This window comes from Cupressus sempervirens, chromosome 1 (assembly GCF_028749045.1).
Source record: "Cupressus sempervirens isolate cs-2001-9-10 chromosome 1, ASM2874904v1, whole genome shotgun sequence".
In the NCBI taxonomy this organism is placed as follows: domain Eukaryota; kingdom Viridiplantae; phylum Streptophyta; class Pinopsida; order Cupressales; family Cupressaceae; genus Cupressus; species Cupressus sempervirens.
In genome coordinates this window covers 200,258,608-200,278,407 of record NC_143118.1, presented here as the reverse complement: position 1 = coordinate 200,278,407, position 19,800 = coordinate 200,258,608, and the positions used below count along the sequence as shown (strand labels likewise).

General features: G+C 37.7%; 1 protein-coding gene across 1 annotated transcript in view; it reads left to right on the top strand.

Moving 5' to 3' along the window:
* LOC149576817 (Lactoylglutathione lyase / glyoxalase I family protein) overlaps positions 1 to 18,028 on the top strand; it is a 146,226-nt gene extending 128,198 nt beyond the window's left edge. Inside the window, exon 5 of the mRNA XM_089820187.1 lies at positions 17,464 to 18,028. Coding sequence (XP_089676313.1) covers positions 17,464 to 17,555 — 92 coding nt within the window. The 3' untranslated portion in view covers positions 17,556 to 18,028. The remainder of the gene's footprint in view (positions 1 to 17,463) is intronic.
* Positions 18,029 to 19,800: the final 1,772 nt, after the last annotated feature.

The window sequence follows — 19,800 nt, the reverse complement described above, 5'->3', positions numbered from 1 at the left end:
TAGTTGAAAAAATTAGATGAATAAAGAGTTCTTTCACAATGGGCAACAAAATACATGCAATGATGAAGATAGTATTGGAAGGACAAACAACCTTGGGAAAACAAACTATTGATTCCAATAGCTGGTTTTGAAATATAATGGTTATAATGGGATAAAGATGGTTACATTCAAGGTGTGATGGCTCAGTCTCTTTAAAGTCTAAGAAGTTTGTTGGAATGAAGCCATCAAACTAAAGAACTTGGATGACACCCTACTAAAGCACATTATTAACGAATCAAATTTAAAACTATATAAATAAAAAATAGAGGGATCAATCTCAGTCAACATTGTAGATAGCTTGGAGCATGGAAAGGATTCTGACATGAGATTGGAAGGACTAATAGGTGAGTTCTTGAAGACAACAAAGAAAAATCAATAGTGGCAGTAGCAACAATAGAGCCCAAATTAATTAACTATATGTGCAAATGGTCAATGGAGATAAAATTTCACGACGGTACCAATAGTTATCCACAATCCTTGCTCTTATCTCTAATTGGGATATATAAGATACAAAATTGATAGAGAAAGCATTGCAGAGATGGAAGAGGGTGAGAAAGGGGTGGAATGACCTGAGTCCATGGAAAAATAAAAATTCAATATAGACTTAGGCTGGTACTAATAGCATCTGTGATGATAACAGTGCAATAACTGGCTATAATGAGATGATAATTGAATGTTCAAAGGAAAAGGGTTTATCGCTGGTCCCTTAGATTGCTCCCCTACTAGAATGTGGCGAATGTTGGACGAATCTACCAAACGCCAATTATACTAAGTCAGAATGGTGTATGGAAGTAATAAGAATGGTTATTGGACTATTGCAACCTAGAAAAAGGGTATGGTCATAGATAACTTTTTGGATCTTGAATCTATAGGTACTTTTTGTGAAGATGAATGTTTTAAATGGCCATGGAAGACATGTAAATGTTGGCACAATACAAAAATTATGGAGAATTGGTGCGAAGGGGAAAAACTAAAAATTGCTTTTAAACATAATTCAAGACTCTAGTTTGGGCACACCAAGATTGGCGAGCTTATTAGCCTCATATTCAATGTATTATAATCCTTCTATTCTTCAATCTGTATAAAGGGTTGGCCTTTCTTCGTTTGTATGTTCAATGGGTAAGAGATGATCAAAATTCTTTATAAATCTCCTGTAATACTCAACATGCCCTAGAAATGACTTGACCCTTGTGATATGATTGGGAGCTTCCATTTGTACAATTCAAGATCCATCTTTAATCCAACCTTGCAAACAATGTGGCCAAGTAACTTGCCTCAGGGTACCATAAATTTGCATTTCTTTGGATTGAGTGTTAGTCTTTCTCTTCTAAATAGCTCCATACACTCTTGTAGTGCTTTGAAGTGATTATCCTACCCACTAACAATTCATCGATCATCCAAAAATGCTTTAAAGTTTTCTATATACATCTATTAAAAAATGTTTAGAATGATACTCTAAAATGTCACTGGGTCATTACATAGAATAAATGACATTGAGTTGTATGCAAAACAATATATTCATCCATGAATGTCATCTTCAACTTATCTTCTTTGGTGATCCATCCATGATGGAGTATACTTCATGACCAACCACTTCCACTAGGATTGAATAATTGAACAAGATTGAGAATGGATTTTTGATAGTCAGTGCCTTCAAGCTTCGGGAGTTCACACATATGCTAATTTTCTCTATCACTTTCTTTAGGGAAACCACAATCCATGAAAGCCATTCCTTTGTATCTACTTTGAATATTATGGTCACTTCCAATATTTTCATAATTATTTGTATTTTGGTAGATAACGGTTATTCATTTTATAGAGTCTTTTCTCACTTGTTAGGCACCATGTATGAGAGGAGTTCTGTGCATGGAAAATTATATTGATATTACCCTTAAGGTCCTTGTACATCGAGGTGTAAGTGTCTTTATACTCCATGAATATCTTGAATGTTGTTGTCTTTAGTACTAGATCTTAGTTTTCACTAACCAAGATTACTCTTGGGTTGTCTTTGTCACCCAAGTTAAGCCTTCTTTACACTAGATTCCTCGTACTATATTATCTTGTATCTTTTGAAGTGATGTTCCAACATATCATCCACCAATGCTAGTCCCTCCTTGTATTCTTCATGTTCTAAAGGAAACGTATTACTTATCATACCTTGGCTGCCTTTAATTTACTCAATCTATAGCATATTGCATTTAGGATGAGAAACTTCATAATTATACATCTGTTAGTGAAACAATCCATTCAGGGAGCTTGTCTCATCTCAGAGTGATTCTCCGGATTGAGCACCCCCTTATCACTTGGTTCCATGCATCTTCGTTCTTCATCCATTCTCGGCTCTCCATATTCCAAGTTTGAATCACATGATGCCAACTCTTGGTTTATTCACTGATTCTGCAGGTCAATGACATGCTTCCTCCCTCTTTTTTTGACAAAGAGGGTGTTTAGCTTCCAGTTGTGGTCTGCCTTTGCAATAATCAACCATCCATTCCCATGTGGTGTGTCATACACCTACAACGAGATGGCTACGAAGTCCAAGAGGAGTTGTTGCATCCTAATCGTCAGCTTCTAAGCCATCAATGTTCCCAACAACTTGTTATTGTGCAGGTAAACACTCACGGAATGGAATGTTGGCAGCTAGAGGCTTGGTTTCTTGAGACATTGCCTAGTGTCTTTTGGCAACACTTTTGACTCCTAAGCCTCCATCAATGATGGTGTTTGTCAAGTTCTTCTCCATTATTTCCATCTCGAAGATGATCGATTTCCTGATGCTCACAGTAAATAGCACATGATCAGTTGCTTGTTTGCCTTTTTGGCGGTAGTTCATTTATTGGGCCTTCTTGTTTCTTGCATTGGTCCTCATCAATTACATTGCTACCAACCATGTTGGTGACTGCTACACTAAATTTTGGCATAGTTTGTGATATTCCCAGTTTGAAATAAGATTTAATAATAATAAAGAATCATAAACTATAAATAATATAATTTTGAAAAGCCTTTAAGAGCACTATTGATATGAATAAAAATATTAGTCAATATAAATAATATAATACAATTGATGAATATCTATAACAATAAAAATAAATCATCATATAATATAATTGCAAGTTTAATGAATCATAGATAAAACAGTGACTAAGCAACAACTTAGTCAAACTAAATAATAAAATATTAATATTCATATATTTCAGAAGACAACATATACAAGAGTTGGGAAGCAGAGATAATGTTTGACAGGTTGGCAAATTGATTGTTTATAAGGAATGCCAGTAGACTGTTTATAATATATATCATCACCATGGTTAACAAAGGAACAATAATGTTCCTGCACCACAAAGATAAGAACGGGCAACAGCCAGCCATGGAAACAGTGATATGACAGGTATGAGTACGATAACAGATACAATATTAGTGGAGAGCTAGAAGATTACTAATAATCACAGTGACTATTGGCCATGTTGATAATAACTCCTTCAAGACATTGCAGAGGTTAGTCCTCCATTAATCAATTAATAAAGAACAATTATCTACCAAAAGGTGCATTCTCAAGATTGCAATTTGCTTAGCGATAAGAAGATAAATTACGGTAATCAATTAAGGAGACTACCTGGTACAGGAGACTAACCAGTCTTAATAACAATTGGGTGCTGAAAACCAATCTGGATATCAAGATGAAAGCATGTGATTTATTGATAAATAATAAGTGAATGATATATTTTTTTAGCAAAGATTAGATGGATTGTTCTTGAAGGGGTACAGTTTGGAAGTGACACATCTTAGGGTATTCAAGAGAGACAACTGTTGTGTTCGAAAGATATATAATGAAAGTCCAAACCATTGTGAAAAGGTGAGAATATAGATATTAATAAAATATACTGATTACTGTTCAAAAAGAATTTGGGTCAAATGAAGGAGGAATATAAAATATATTCTCTCTTCACAAAGAAGAGATAAGAAAGGAAATGCATCCTTTACACTGCCGACTAGTTTTGTGTGAAAAAAAGGCTGTAAGGTGTCTGAGTAGATACTCACTTAGGGAATTTTATGTACATATGCTGTTCAAGATAAAGAGCCATCATATGGTCTAATATATATGTGTGTGTGCGTGCGTGTGCGTGTGCGTGTGCGTGTGTGTTTATATTTATATATGTGTGTAAACATCTATATTAATAGTTTATATAATTAATAATAATAAACGCCCCCACCTCAATATGGTTAGCAACATTTCAGGAGATTGGAAGGGAGATATCATTGCTGAGTATGCGAAGAACCCCGAAGCCAGTGTAATATTAGAGGGAAAAATTCCAAATGAAGACTTCAAAGTCCAAGAAGATATTATTTTTTATAAGGGAAGAGTGTTCCTAACCCCTCAATCAAGAATTAAAAACACAATTTTAAAGGAGTACCATGATAATCCATTGTCGGGCCATCAAGGATATTTCAAACATATAAACTGAAAAGAGAAAAATTCTCATGGAAAGGATTGAAGAAAGATGTGCAGAAGTATATACAGGAATGCTTGACATGTCAACAAAATATGGTGGAACACACACATCCTGTAGGTTTACTACAACCATTGCCCATTCCTAATAAAAAATGGGAAAGCATTTTGAAGCATTTCATAACCGGATTACCCAAAGTCCAAGGGAAGAACGATATTTATGTGGCGGTGGATGGACTCACCAAATATGCTCATTTCTTTCCAGTTGCCACCTGATCGTCAACACATTAGATAGCTGAACTATTTTTCATAGAAGCATTCAGACTCGATGGAATTCCACAAAATATAATCAGCGATGGGGATAGCAAATTTATCAGTCAATTTTGGCAAGAGCTATTGAAACTAGCAGGAACAGGTCTAACCCCTAGCACAAGTTACCACCCCCAAACAGATGGGCAAACCGAGATAGTAAACAAGTGGTTAGAAGGATACTTGAGGAACTACATAACTTGGCAAAAAAAGACATGGATTAGATGGTTACATCTAGGCGAATTATGCTATAATAGAAGCTATCATATGTCCATTGGAGGATTTATATGGTTATGAGGCACCTACATTTGGGAACTTGATCCTACAAGATAGTTGAGTACCAAGTGCCCAAAACTATATTCAACAAAGTACAAATATTTTAAAGACTCTAAAAGAGAACCTACAACAGACTCAGAATCAACAAAAGATATATGCTGATAGAAAGCGTATCGAACGGACATTTCTTGTTGGGGATATGTTATTCTTAAGATTACAACCATCTAAACAAACTTCAATTAAAAAGAATGGAGCAGAAAACTCAAACCACGATTCTATAGAGCATACATGAGTACTCAAAAGAATTGGAGAAGTAGCATATGAACTACAACTGCTTGAAGAGGGTCGAATCCATAATGTTTTCCATGTTTCTAGACTTAAAAAGGTACTGAGAAAACAAATAGAACCTTTTACAGAATTACCCCCACTTGATGACAAAGGTCATCTTGTCCTAGAGCTTGAGATCTTGGATACTTGAGAAATGAAGTTGAGGAATAGAACTATTACATAGTACTTAGTCCAATGGAGGAATCTACCTAAGGAGGATGCCACTCAGGAGAAGGAAGAAACTATTAAATTTCTTGAGGACAAGCAAAATGGAGCGGGAGGGATTGTAATGACCCTTGAGAAACCCCATAAACACTTGCTTTAATTAAGTTGATAAAATTACCAAGGAAATTTCTCACCATCATAACTCATTAGTTTTGAGATGAATAAATAATGAAATTAAAGTTACATATCAAATATATTTATTTATCAATGTAATAATTTGTTAATCAACCTAATAATTTATCAATCATTTTTTTTTGCCATTATTCATTAATCAAAATAATGGATCAATTTGTCATCAATCAAAACAATAATTAATTAATTGACAAATTTGTAATGTCCCCACTTTAGCAGTTGACCAAGTGTGTGTGCGTTAGCCTAGTTCTACATGGTCCCGAGGGCTAACAAAGGGTTTAAAGGGATCTTAGAGTGTTTTGGCCTAGCCATTTCCAGTTTGGGCCAAAACAGAGTTGATTTACTCAATCTCAGGCATACTAGTTTTAGTAAGTCAGCAGGACACAGGGGAAGCTAGTTTTGGTAGATGGATTTGATACTCCTCGGCAAGAGCTTTCCGACGAGCTATCACTCGTGTTGTTCGGAGTCTGATAGCTAATATATTTTAATGCTTGAAGTATTATTAAAGTAATATTTAATTTAGTTGTATAATATTAAAGTGTTACTTTAATATTCAATTTTATGGGAATGTGTGCAAATTAAAAGGGGCGCCTAAGGGAGACATAAGTGATTATTTTAATATGTTTTATATTGCACATCTTTTATCCCACATTGCTCATGTGAGTTGAATCAACCCTTGGAGAAAGAATAAAAGGGATCATTAGTGGCTTCATTTGGAGGTTGACTATGAGAAGAAACCAACACGTGGGTTGCAGATCCGTTTTTGGCATTAGAGGATGTCTATCCTCTCTTGTGACATTCTAGACATCAATTACTTGGGGTTTGGCCTTTGGAATTCATTGCTATCAGGCAGATTGGGTGCATTTCCAGCTACAACCGAGTCACTGTAGCAGCCGCGTCACTGTAGCAGCCGTATACTGTAGCAGTTACATACTGTTTGCAGCAGGTTAATGCAATGGCCAAGCCCTCAACTATTTGATGTAAACAATGTTTGTTCCAATTAATTGCTGGAGTATTCAGCGAGTCAGCATTGCACTTGTTTATTAATTTTGGAAATCAATATAAATATAGTGTGCTGGTTATTTCTGCGGTGTATGTTTATGCTTTTCAATTCCTATATTCATGTTGCATGTCAAACACAACACTATACAGACAAACCTTTTAGAGCCATAAGGGTTGTAGCACATAACGGGAAATTAGAGACTGCAACTAAGTGTTTGATAAAATTACCATATAGCTGTGAATACTTGTAAGCATATTTTGGGGGTATCCATTACAAAATTATTATGATAAACTAAATATCCTAACTTACATTGTGCATTAAAAATACTTGTTATTATTAAAGCATCAATGCCTTATACTAAATAATAATTATAACAGTTCAGATTTAATAAAATAGTTATATTAAGGAAGAGTTGGGACCAATCTCATCAGACACGCCCCCTCCCCCATCAACAGAGCACTACTTATAAACTTTTATCTTCGTTATTGCAAGAATAAATTACGAACAGAGGAAATCGAACATAGAAGATTATCAACTAGCGGAGGGAAATAAGAGAAGGTGATCAGGAAGAAGATTAAGGAATCTGACGTTAAAGAAATCAAAACAAAATCACACATCCTCCAAGCAATGGACATAGGAGATTTGGAAAGGAGAAATCAATATATATTTGAACCAAACAAAACAATTTCCAAACTGGTCAAGTCTGATTAAGCAATCCTACTCAACAGTCATAGTTTTCAGCAATTAGAAGCTTTTGGGCAATTAGAAGCATTGGGCATAAGTTCACCGCATCCTGTGAAAAGAAAGATAAATCCTTGTTAGCTGGAAAGACACAACTGCACGGCAAAATTCGGAAGCAACAGTGAATACAGATTAGCAGCGGACAGAGTGAGCTGCTAAGCGCACGAAGTGATAATACCCAGTGACCACCGAAGGATAAAGAAGCCTTCTCCCCTGCCAGAGCTAACAATTAACTAATAGTAAATTGTTAGTAAAATACAATCTCTGTACTGAGGCTACTCACAATCTCAATAAGAGGAAGTAAGAATCTAGAGTTCAAGTAACAATCATTTTCAGTGCATGTAATCTCATGCCAGGAAACCATGATAGTTAGATTGGGAATATACAGAGGAGTTTGACAGAAAGACTGCATTTAGATTGAGACATGACTCCATTCGTATAGTGCTATTCTCGTCAAATATTCAAGGACCATTCTCAATTTTGAGAACGCTGTAGAGAAGAAATAATAAAAAGAGAACTTCTATTGACAAAGGCATTCTTTCTTCCAGAATTTTAATAGAAATCCAAGAATTACTGAAAGGACTTCAATAATAGCATTTTGTAAGGGAGTGCTGATTGAAGTAAAGACAGAAATCAATCTCTCTGAAGGTTAGTATACTGAAAGAACAAATCATGTGCATATGATAGGATGGGTATACCCAGCATGGTTATCCATAAGGCTTAGGATGAGTAAAGACTCTCCTAGGAAGGATGGATACATCAATACGGTTATCCGTAAGGTCTTAACGAGAGGTCATATTGTTAGAAGATGGCACTTAGGGGAGAGCTGTTATATTCATTAGAGCCCCAGGAAACACTCCCCCAGGAACTAAGTGCTTGATCACAACCTCTCCTGAAGAAGGGAATTGGTCGGGAATTAGGTTCTAACACTTTTTTTATAAGTTCTAATAATTAATCGTCTTTCTTTTATTTATGTACATACTGCTATTGGAATACTAACATCTTTGCAGGTTCATAAGCCAGGAGCATGGAAAGTTTAGCCAGAAGGACAAGGGACATTACTAATTATCACAGTGATTATTGGCCATGCCGATAACAACTCCTTAAAGGCATTGCAGATGTCAGTTCTCCATTAATCAATTAGTAAAGAACAATTATTTATCAAAAGGTGCATTCTCAAGATTGCAATTTGCCTTGTGATAAGGAAGATAAATAACAGCAATCAATTAAGGAAACTACTTGGTAAAGGAGAGTAACGGGTCTTCATAATGATTGGGTGCTAAAAACTGATCTGGATATCAAGATGAAAGCATGCGATTTATTGATCAATAACAAGTTAATGATATAATTAGGAAGTGTTACACAGGCACGTCTTATAATAATGAAGGCAGCAGCTAACATATGTTAAAACAGCAATATTAATTATCATAAAAATATATGTTTTTAGCAAAGATGAGATGGACTGATCTTGAAGAGGTACATTTTGGAAGTGACACATCTCATAGGTATTCAAGAGAGACAAGTGTTCTGTTCATAGGATATTTAATGAATGTCCAAACCATTCTGAGCAGGTGAGAATAGAGATCATTAAAAAATATATAGTGATTATCGTTCAAAAGGAATTTGGATCGAATGGAGGAGGAATATTACAAAATATTTTTTTACTCTTCGCAAAGAAGAGATAAGAAAGGAAATACATTCTTTATACTGCTGACTAGTTTTGTGTGACAAAAAATCAGGTTGTTAGGTGTCTGAGAAAGTACTGACTTAGGGAAGTTTTTGGTGAAATAGCAGGGCTTACCTATTGAGGATGCTTCTTGGGAGTCAAAGGATATTCTTCAGCATCCAGGATTGCGATTTCTCGAGGACAAGCAATCTTGGGGAGAGAGGACTATGATGTTCCCTTTTAATAGGTGTCAGGGGCATGGTAGTGTTAGCTCATCATTGTGACCCTCATGAGCTAACAAATAGGTTTGAGGGTCTCTAGTGGTTGACTTACTATTATAGTAAGTATTGGCTAGCTTACATTTTTGGCATGGCACTTGGGTGCTATATATGACCGGTGTTGCTTCTACACTTGAGTGGGCTACTTGAGGATTTAATGAGCCTATGATTATAATTGATGCTATTTTATTCAAGTTATTCTTTATTAATAACATTTTAAACATAAGTTAAGTGGTTTTATTAAAAAGTGCATTGGATTAATTATATTAATTCAACTTCAAATGTGCAACAAAAAAGCAAAGTCACCATTTAAGTGAAAAGTGTGAAGATGAAGCCACTAGCTGTTGGTGTATTGGAGAAGCTAGTGGATCAATTTTATAAAGCCAATTCCAAGAACAAATTCATATCATTCAGCATGTGCTTTATTTCTTCAGGTTTGGAGTTCGATTTCCACGGGTTTTAAGGAGATTCAACCTGTGAGAATTGTGAATTCTTGTTGGATATTGAGGCACTTTGAACCAGCATTTGAGTCGGTGAATTGTGCAATCTGACTAGTTAGTGTTTTGATGCATTTTCTGGTTGCATTTTTATATCCTGAGGCTACTGTCAAGAACTCTAGAGGTCTATGTCAGCTGACTGGATGGTCCCGACGGTGTTTCTGTAGCCGATGGAATGACTGTCGTCGGTGTTTTGTATTTTGTAGCCGACGGGTAAATAGTTTGTAGCAGACATAATGTTTGTGGCCGACGGACTCCTTCGGGAAGGTTCAGCGGATAGTATTTATATCCCGTCTGGGATCATTGTAAAGCATCTTCTACTATTATTCATCTGATGAAGCATAATGTAATGTCTGGCATATGTGAATATAATTTTGCTATTTCTGTTCCATTGTCTGTATGCGTTGATTTCTTTATTAGTACGGTAAACATTTGGCGCCGTTGCCTTATGAATCTGGAAGGTGGGAGGAATGAAGATTAATGCCAAATCATCTTAACAAGGATTGAAATAAGGCTAAGGGAAAAAATGGAATCCTTATTGTGCAAGAAAATTTAATTCTGGCACAGCAGGCAGACTGCTGAAGGAGATTCCAGAAGATTGCTGACGGAAATAGGAGTGCGGAGGCATTGTTGGAGGAGACTCGACAGTGGGTGGAATTGGTGGAAAAAGCACGAGAGGAGTTTTTGAATTTGTGTTCGCCGAGGGAAGAGAATCCAAACGGAAGAGCATCGACTCGCACGGCTCGGAGTGCCGACGGAGCAAGAGCGTGGAGTGAACTCTTCGTCCAGGATACACTTCTGTGGGAGACAACTTCAGACGGTCCTTTTTCTTCACCAAGGTTCATAGCGGTTGAGTCTTACAGTGTGGAAAAACAGTTCGCCGGTGCAGGAGTGCAGTCCGTCAGTGTGGGAGACTAGTCCGCCGGTGTGGGAGTGCAGTCCGCCGATGTGGGAGACCAGTCCGTCGGTGTGGGAGTACAGACTGCCGGTGTGGGAGTGCAAATCGCCAGTGTGGGATTGAACAGCGCTAGTATTGCAGGACCGAGCAACGCCTGTTTACAGAAACCAATTGTCATGGCGGGACCGAAAGAGAAACTGCTGAAGTTCAATGGCGATGGTACGACCGATCCCATTCGACATTGCAAAACATGTGAAACGATCTGGAAGGCAAATGGGATAATTGATGAAGACGACTGGATGAGGCAATTTCCGGCCACCCTACGAGGCGAAGCAATTGATTGGTTCACTGATACAGATCCACAAAAGCTAAACAGTTGGGATAACATTGAAAAGTTGTTTTTGGCAGAATTTAAACTGTTGCGGGATGATAATGAAATTGTAGCAGAGATCTTCAATACTAAGCAGGGGAAGAACGAAACCGTCCGCATTTACGCCAGGAAATTAAAAGATTTGATAAATAAAATGGAAAGTAAGCCAGCAGACGGACTTCAGAAAAGATGGTTCATGGAAGGCCTACGCTTGAAGTTGTGGAGGAAAATGAAAATTGTGCCACTGTCATCATACGCGAAAGCTTATAGCAGAGCATTGGACCTCGAAAGTGAGCATAAGACAAAGAAGAAGAAGACTAGCTCATCTGATTCTGATGACGACGAGCCTATCGGAGAAGATAGTAGCGACGATGAAGGCAACAGCAAGAAGGTCCGCGCCTTACAGAAGGACATGATCTGCATGATGGAGGAGTTTAAAAACATGCAGAAGGAGCCAAAAGGCAGTGAACTGTGGTGCACGGAGTGTAAGACCGACAGGCATACTAAAGGATCGTGTCCAAAGAACCAATTTTGTGACATTTGTCAGATCATGGGCCATTCGACAAAAGAGTGCCCCTTTAACATGAAGACAAGAGGATCTCCGCAGTTGTTTCTCACACAGGAGGCTTCCCTGTCGGGCAGTAGCGGAAATACGAATAGCACAGGTGCCACATCCGGAGGGTACAGGAATAATAGCAGAGGGCAAAATAACAACAATACAAATAATAACAATAATAATGGGAGCTGCAATCGAACTTAGTATGATGCAAATGGACGACCGATCGTTCAATGCCGAGCATGTAATTTGTGGGGTCATTTTGCACGGGATTGTACAATGGCAAACACACCGAAATTATTATGCAGATGGTGTGGACTCGACAATCGTGAAGATTCCAAGTGTCCAAAGTCTGGAGTAAACTTGATCACTGTCAGCACGGATGTAGAGGAGGTTCTAGCAATTACATGGAGGCAAGCAGAGGAAAAGAGAAAATTTGGGGAAGCGCAGGCGGAAATTGCAAAGGCATCGTCGGCGGGGACATCTTAGTTGAAGGACATCACCGGCACCTTGGCAAGAAACTTCGCAGAACAAAACATTGTACGACAGATCTTACAAACGGAGATACCGGTCAAGATAAGTGACCACCTCACAATGCCCCAGTTATGGACGGCCATTCTCAATCATACACCGTTTTCGAAAGCAACGGAGGACACGGGAAGGGACAGTAGGGAACTGATGACAACAGACCCAATGCTGCTAGCACTCACATTCGAACAACATCCGGCGGTCGTCGAGATGGGGATTTTGGGAAATGTTTTGACAGACACAATTGTCGATGGAGGGTCTGGCGTGAATGTGTTGCCAGAGGATACTTGGAAGAAGTTGGAAAAGCCGACACTGTGGCCACCTACATTCCAGTTGCTCACGGCGGACCAGCATGGGATCAAACCGTTAGGAACTTTGAGGGCGCAACCGGTAACCATTGGTACGCAACCATTTTTATTGGGTTTTGTGGTCATTCCATTGAAAAGAAAAGGATATGATGCTATTCTCGAACGAACTTGGTTAGTGCAAGCAAAAGTAAAACATGATTGGAAACAAAATACCCTATCAATGGAGCACGGAGGCAAAAGATTCATAATTGACCTGCACACACAAATGGTAGGTGAGGAGGCAGCATCGTCAGACTTAGAAGGTGAAGGCGACAGTGACAACGAAAGAAATGACGATGAAGGAAAGAGGAGAATGGAACCAGATGACGAAGGAGTATTGACACTAGAAGGAGGATCGAATGATGACGACCTAGACTCGGTGAATGGCCTTTACCACTGGCAAATAGAAGACTAGGAACTCTTTCCGAGTTGTAATATGCTAAAGGTCGACGAAAGTGAGAAAACAGAGGAAAATGAATGTTCAAAAGAATACAAAGAAGCGGAAGAAGGAAAGGCGGCTATGGCTGAAGCTGAGGGGAAGAACATACAGTCCAAACCCAGAAAAAAGGAAGATCCCACCATCCGGTATACGGTGAACAGACTGCACAGGAAGAAAAGAACGCATCGCACCATAAAATCACTTGAACGGTGCCGACGGCAAGGAAATAAGCTAGATGCGCGACGACTGCAGGCACAGTGGGCGACGGAGGTGACATAGAACAGACATAAGGCGTGGCATAACAAACTCAACAGGTTTCAGTCGGGGCAATCGATATTCAAGTCCAATGGTTGGAAGGAAATCAAACCGAAAAAGTTTAAGGCTAGATGGGTTGGACCATATTAGATCCGGAAGGTCAACGACAATGGATCGATAAAATTGGATACATTGGACGAGCAAGAGGTGCCTCTGGTAGTCAATGGATTTAAATTGCAAATATATGGTGCCAAGAAGACTCCGTCGCTGTCACAGAATGGCCAGTTGACTCGCTCGTCGTTGCAGAATGGCGACCCCTGGAGGCAGAATTGAGGTGCTGTTTTCCTTTTTTTAAAAAAAAATTTTTTTGGTTTTAAATTTAAAAAAAAAATTTAAAAATTTTTTTAAAAAAAAGAAAAAAAAAAAAGAAAAAGAAAAAGAAAGTAGGCTACGGGACACTGCCCCGCGGGCAACTCTCCACAGGTAACTCTCCGCGGGAGACTGCTCCGCGAGCAACTCTCTGCGGGAGATTGTCCCGTGGACAACCCTCCGCGGGAGATTATCCGGCGGCCATTCTCCTTTCCTCAGAAGCAGTCCACGGAGTTGTAAAACAAAATTCGCTCCCTTTTTCTTGCTCTCCTCCATTATATCTGCCGCGGGTGGAACACAAGTTGCTAGCGTCGTTTTTTGTATGCCATGTCACTGTCTGCACAACTTCGCACGGGAATATAGATGCTAAAAGAACAGAGCGAGCAATGAAGGGCGAACAGTCTTCCGCAGGCGTATAGCAAGTTTTCTCGCATGCTGTAGTTGCCATGGGATATCGGAATCGACCTTGTTCCAGCTTGCATGTGATTGTTTGTGATCTTCCCATCGATCTCTGACATTGGTGATTGGCTTCGAAAAGGCTCGAAGGAGCAGGTTGAGAGCTACGCTTTCAGACATAGACCGACTCTTACGTTGAAGAATTCATTAATTTCAAAATTTCTTCCAATTACGGTGGCTGGGAATGTTGATGAACGGGTTTTAAATCCGGAGGAAGCTTTGTGATTGATTCAATATGTTACGGGGTGCCTCATTTAGCAATATGGAGGTATAGATTTGGCATTGCAGAATTTGCTGGGTTGCAGGGAGGAATTTCGAAGGAATGGATTGGTTGATTGTTTTCACTACCGAAAGAATTGCTTGGGTTTCTCATTTGGGGAGGTCGGATTCCTCTCGTGGTTATCTATTGCCTTACCTGTCTGCGGGATAGGTGTGCTTGTGACGGCATGTTCTTTTGCCTCTTCCGTAGGGTGAGATTTTTTGTATTGGACGAAGAAAGTTCGTTGATTGATTCAAGGATGGAGCGATGAAAAAAAAAAAAAAAAAAGGCCGACAAATCAAGCATGCTCAGAATGAGTAACGAAGGATACCAAAGGGAAGGGAAAGCATCAGCGATTTCCAGAAAGAGTGTAGAATCAGCAGAAAATGACAGAAATGGTGTGTTCCGTGCAGTTTTGTGTGGGTTTTAGAGTGCTAATTTGGTCAGGACCACACGGGGGCGCTGCCCCTCAAACCCGCCGGGGGCATTGCCCCCTGGACCCCCAGTCGTTGCGGATATCAGTCGTGGGAGTCTGACCAATTGAGAAGAGTTGAAGTTGCTGCAGGCATGGACTTTCTATGTACCAGAGGCACTGGGAGTAGGTGTTGGCCGGGAGGCTGTCTTGGTGGATGCATAGAGAGCTTGGGACGAGCTAATCATCCAATTGGAGGCAGTGCAGCGACACTTGGCTCAGGGTACCGAAGAATTGAAAACAGAGAAAGCAACACAAGTGGCTATCAAGGTCAGCTTCATTGAAGAGGTAGTGTTGTGTTAGCTGAGGCTATAGGCACGGGACGAAGGTGACAGTGATGTGTCAGAAGCAGATTTATCTTGTTGTAATTAGTCCGTTAATGTATTTTGTTTGTTAATTTGTCTCAGATATTTTGTTAGTCGTCAGGAGACGACTTTTCTTTTTGGGGGGATGGTGTCAGCCGACTGGATGGTCCCGGTGGTGTTTCTGTAGCCAACGGAATGACTGTCGTCAATGTTTTGTATTTTGTAGCCGACGGGTAAATAGTTTGTAGCGGACATAATGTTTGTGGCCGACGGACTCCTTCGGGAAGGTTTGGCGGATAGTATTTATATCCCGTTTGGGATCATTGTAAAGCATCTTCTACTATTATTCATCTGATGAAGCATAATGTAATGTCTGGCATATGCGAATATAATTCTGCTATTTCTGTTCCATTGTCTGTATGCGTTGATTTCTTTACCAGTACAGTAAACAGTTTGTGTTTTATTGGAGGCTTCCATTATTGTCTACAGCTGTTGTCTCCTCCTATTTGGCCATCTCATACATTCTCAAGGGCCGCCTTTTTTCCTTGCTAGGCAGCGTTAGCAGATAAGAGGCAGCGATTCATAATTCTGGAGCCATGCGTTTCATTGGAAAGGTCTGATCTTGATCTACTGTATGCATGTTAACAGCTGGGAAGTCGAGACATCATTTCTCTCATCTATCTCAGGTTCCAACATAATTACAATAATGTTTAGATTTACAAAAATTTCCCCCATTGTAAACATTACATATGAAGTTATGAAATAAGTTGGTGTAAGTAGTTGAATCTCAATTTCATTTCCTTTGCATTGCAATCATTTCAAACTTCTCAGAAAATTAACAAAAAATTCATATATTGCCAAAACACAAAATATTGCAAAACTGTCAAGCAAAAGAGTATTTTTTCTACAGCATTGTTGAAGTTAGAGCCAGTAGAGATCTTTACATAAGTAGCAGTCTACATAGTAATAGCACTCAAGCAACTCATTTCTAAGTAAAGTTGATTGTTTCCATAGACAAATCCTAAAAGGACAGCCAACTAAGTTTTGTTCATTTGAAATAAGACTCATGTTGCTGAATTAGCTAGAATATCTATGCTAATTGTATAGCAAGATGCAAAGAAGATTATCTCCTGTTGATGATGAAAAAGTTAAGGGGGGGCTCTCTTAAGGCCTTCTAAAGAGGAAAACATGAGAGAAAGTTGATACAGCTCAGGTCGAGGATGTGACATTTGCAGGCCTTGATGGCCATGAATAGGTGGCTAGGTCCTGTGCAATGAAAACTCATTAGATTGTGGGATTTAAATAATAGCGTGGCAATTCTATGGATAGCTTTCGTTTGCCACCTTATTGAAGACACAAGTTCCTCCGCTATCATGGGGGATTGATATCCATACATTCATCCAATCTATCAATAGAAATGGGATTATCTCTAGAAGAGATGATAAAGTAGTTGTAATACGTAGTACCCTGCATGTCTAGGATCACATGACATGTAGTAAGAGGCTGCAATATATTATACCACACAATGAGAAGTTGACATTGGGAGCAGAGAAGATGAGTCTCATGATAATTGAGCTTATATTACACAATGAGAAGTTGACATAGGGAGCAGAAAAAGATGAGTCTGATGATAATTGAGCTTACTGTTTAATTCTTACCATTTTTTTCATGCCTTCAATACCATTGCTATATACTATCATTTTTTACATAGATTCTTATCATATTTATATTTATAATTTATGACATCAAATATTGATAAATTCATTTTGTTATGGATGATTGAGGAGATAATTTAATTTATTATGTTTCAAATTTGTGATGTTTATGTTGTTATATCAATATTTTAAACTCTTTTCTGATGTTTTAATATACAAATACATGTATGCTACAAGAGTATGGGAATGAGTGTCATAAAAAAACAAAAAAACAATGGAAGCATAATTTTCTTTCTATTCAGAAATATGAAAACATCAAATTGGATTTGTCGAACTATTAAAACTCTTGGTAGCATAAAGCATGCTTATTGGATGTGAATGGACTGGTGTACCTCAAATCATAGCAGCATTAGAATATACATCCGAGAAGGAAATGAGCTTGTTTATTATTAAGCATTCTAATTCACTTAGATCTATTTTACTTGGATAAACTAAAATGCATATTAATTTGTTTCACTTAATTGTAATTGTTTTTTCGTATCTTTTATTTTTTACACGTTGAAAGACTTGTATATGATCATAATACTAGCATTTATTGTCGGTTATTGTGATTTTAGGTATACCTTATACACTTAGTCGTTCTGGAAGACCAGCTATATTTGCTCGTGACCCTGATGGAAATGCTTTAGAATTTGTGCAAGTTGAGTAAATTTCTTGAAGCAGGGAAGCTGTTGATTCTATATAAAACTAGAATGCCCCTTCAGGGTTGTGATCGTTTCTGTACATTATTATAGATTTTTGAGACACGGATTTCTCCTGGTAAGAATGCATAGCCATTGTCACAAAATAAAGAGGTGATGCATTGTGTCTTACTAATACCTGCAGTTGATTCCTTGGTGAGGATTGTAAAAATTATCATGCAATAGTGTGCAAGAATTGTGTAGATGGAATCTACGAGGAACAATATTACAACAATTATACATTTGTGTACATTATAGTCAATTTTATAGCTAGGGGTCCCTCCTTGGTAGGAATTTAAAACTATTGTCACAAACAAGGAATTAATGCATTGTGTCCTAATCCTAGTTGAAGTTGATTCATTGGTAAAAAATTGTAATAATGCTGATATAATTGTGTGGAAGAAATTTTTATATTGAATCTAGATGAACAGTTTTTCAGCAATTACTGTCATGATTGACCTGTGGTTCCTGCAGATGTTGTGAATCTAGATGAACAGTTTTTCAGCAATTACTGTCATGATTGACCTGTGGTTCCTGCAGATGTTGTGAAATTAAGCGTTTGTCCCTTGTGTGATGGAATCACATGGATGGTTGCATAACTGATCTTTAAAATGCAATTGTGAACTCAATTTTTGCCTAAATTTATAATGAATTTGTAGAATTGTCTTCATTTCATTTTATTTGCCTTAATATGAACATCTCCCTCTTTCTCTATCTCTCTCTCTATATATAGGGGGTTTTTATTGTTACGGTTTGGAAATATATAATATTAAACTCTCTTAGTCTTCTCACTTCACACTCATATCTTTTTATGCTATTCCAATACATTTTTTCACCAAAGTAGATGATCTTGAAGTTTTCTATACCCTTCATATATATTTTTCTACCCTGCTTAGTAAATCAGAATGATATATCCTTTTTTCTATGCATTTTATTTAACTTACTCATCTTCAATTTATATGTTTATCATATTCATTATGAAGAAAGGTGTCTCTTTGAAAAGAATTACACGTTTAAATGGACATGACATTTTGTTGTCATTGCTTAATGCCGATTATTGCCTTTAAACACTTTTATTTATCAGTCATATCCATAAGCATTGCCTTCCTAAGTTATAGGAATTGCTAAATATGTTGCTTCTGTTTACCTTTTCATTTTTATTGCTGCCTTTGTGTGACATATTAATTTTCGCTTTCATACTAACCATGATCAAACCACAGTCAAAACCTCTTTTCTTTTCTTCAACTGCTGTCCTCTTATTTTTTAATTTTCTTACTGCTCTCCAATTTTATATAAATTGCTACTTTTGGGGTTCTTTTAATCACACATTTTTCTTGCATATGATATGAGAGAAATTTTGTCTTGTGCGATATTTGTCTTGGTCACTTAAGTTTGCTGCTTATTTCCTCTACTCACATGAGCCCCTTAAATATATTCTTAGCAACTTAGAATATTGTATATGCACCATTTATCTTTAGTATTATACACCTTTTTTTCAACTGCAATATTTTACATTAGTATTTATCATCAGCAATTTCCTTTAGTCATAATAGAAGCATCATTATTTACTTAGTTCTCTTCATGGGCTTCCGAATTATCTTTTAATATTATATAGTCTCTTTCAACTGCAATATTATATATTATTATTTATCATCAGTGATTTCCTTGTGTCATCATAGAAGCATTATTATTTACTTTGTCCTCTTCACTGACTTCTGATTGATCTTCTTCATCATTTCCAAATCATCATTTGCAATGGGATTATCTTGGACAATAAATTCCTTTTGATCCTTATACATCAAAAACAAATAATCTACCAATCTTCTTTGATATCAATGATGATTTTCAACGATATTGTATATTTAGTTTGACATCAATGACAATTTCCAACAATCTTCTCCTTTGTCATTGATGTCAACATAATTCTCTCTTCCTCTAACTCTCTTCTTTTCTATATGATGCAAAGCTCAGGAGACAAAATACAAATCAACGACATAACATCTTATTTGATACTTGGCAGGCCTTGCACAAGATAACCATGACAAATGAAATCCCACAAAGCTCTACAAACAACTTAAACACTTGAACCGTAAATCTTTCTTTAACAACTCACCCTACTCTCTTGTGGCCCTCCAAAAAGACATTTTTGGGAATAGGCTTCATACAACATTATCAAAATGGAATGGGGTTTTTTCTTGGAATACAAGGCTTAAA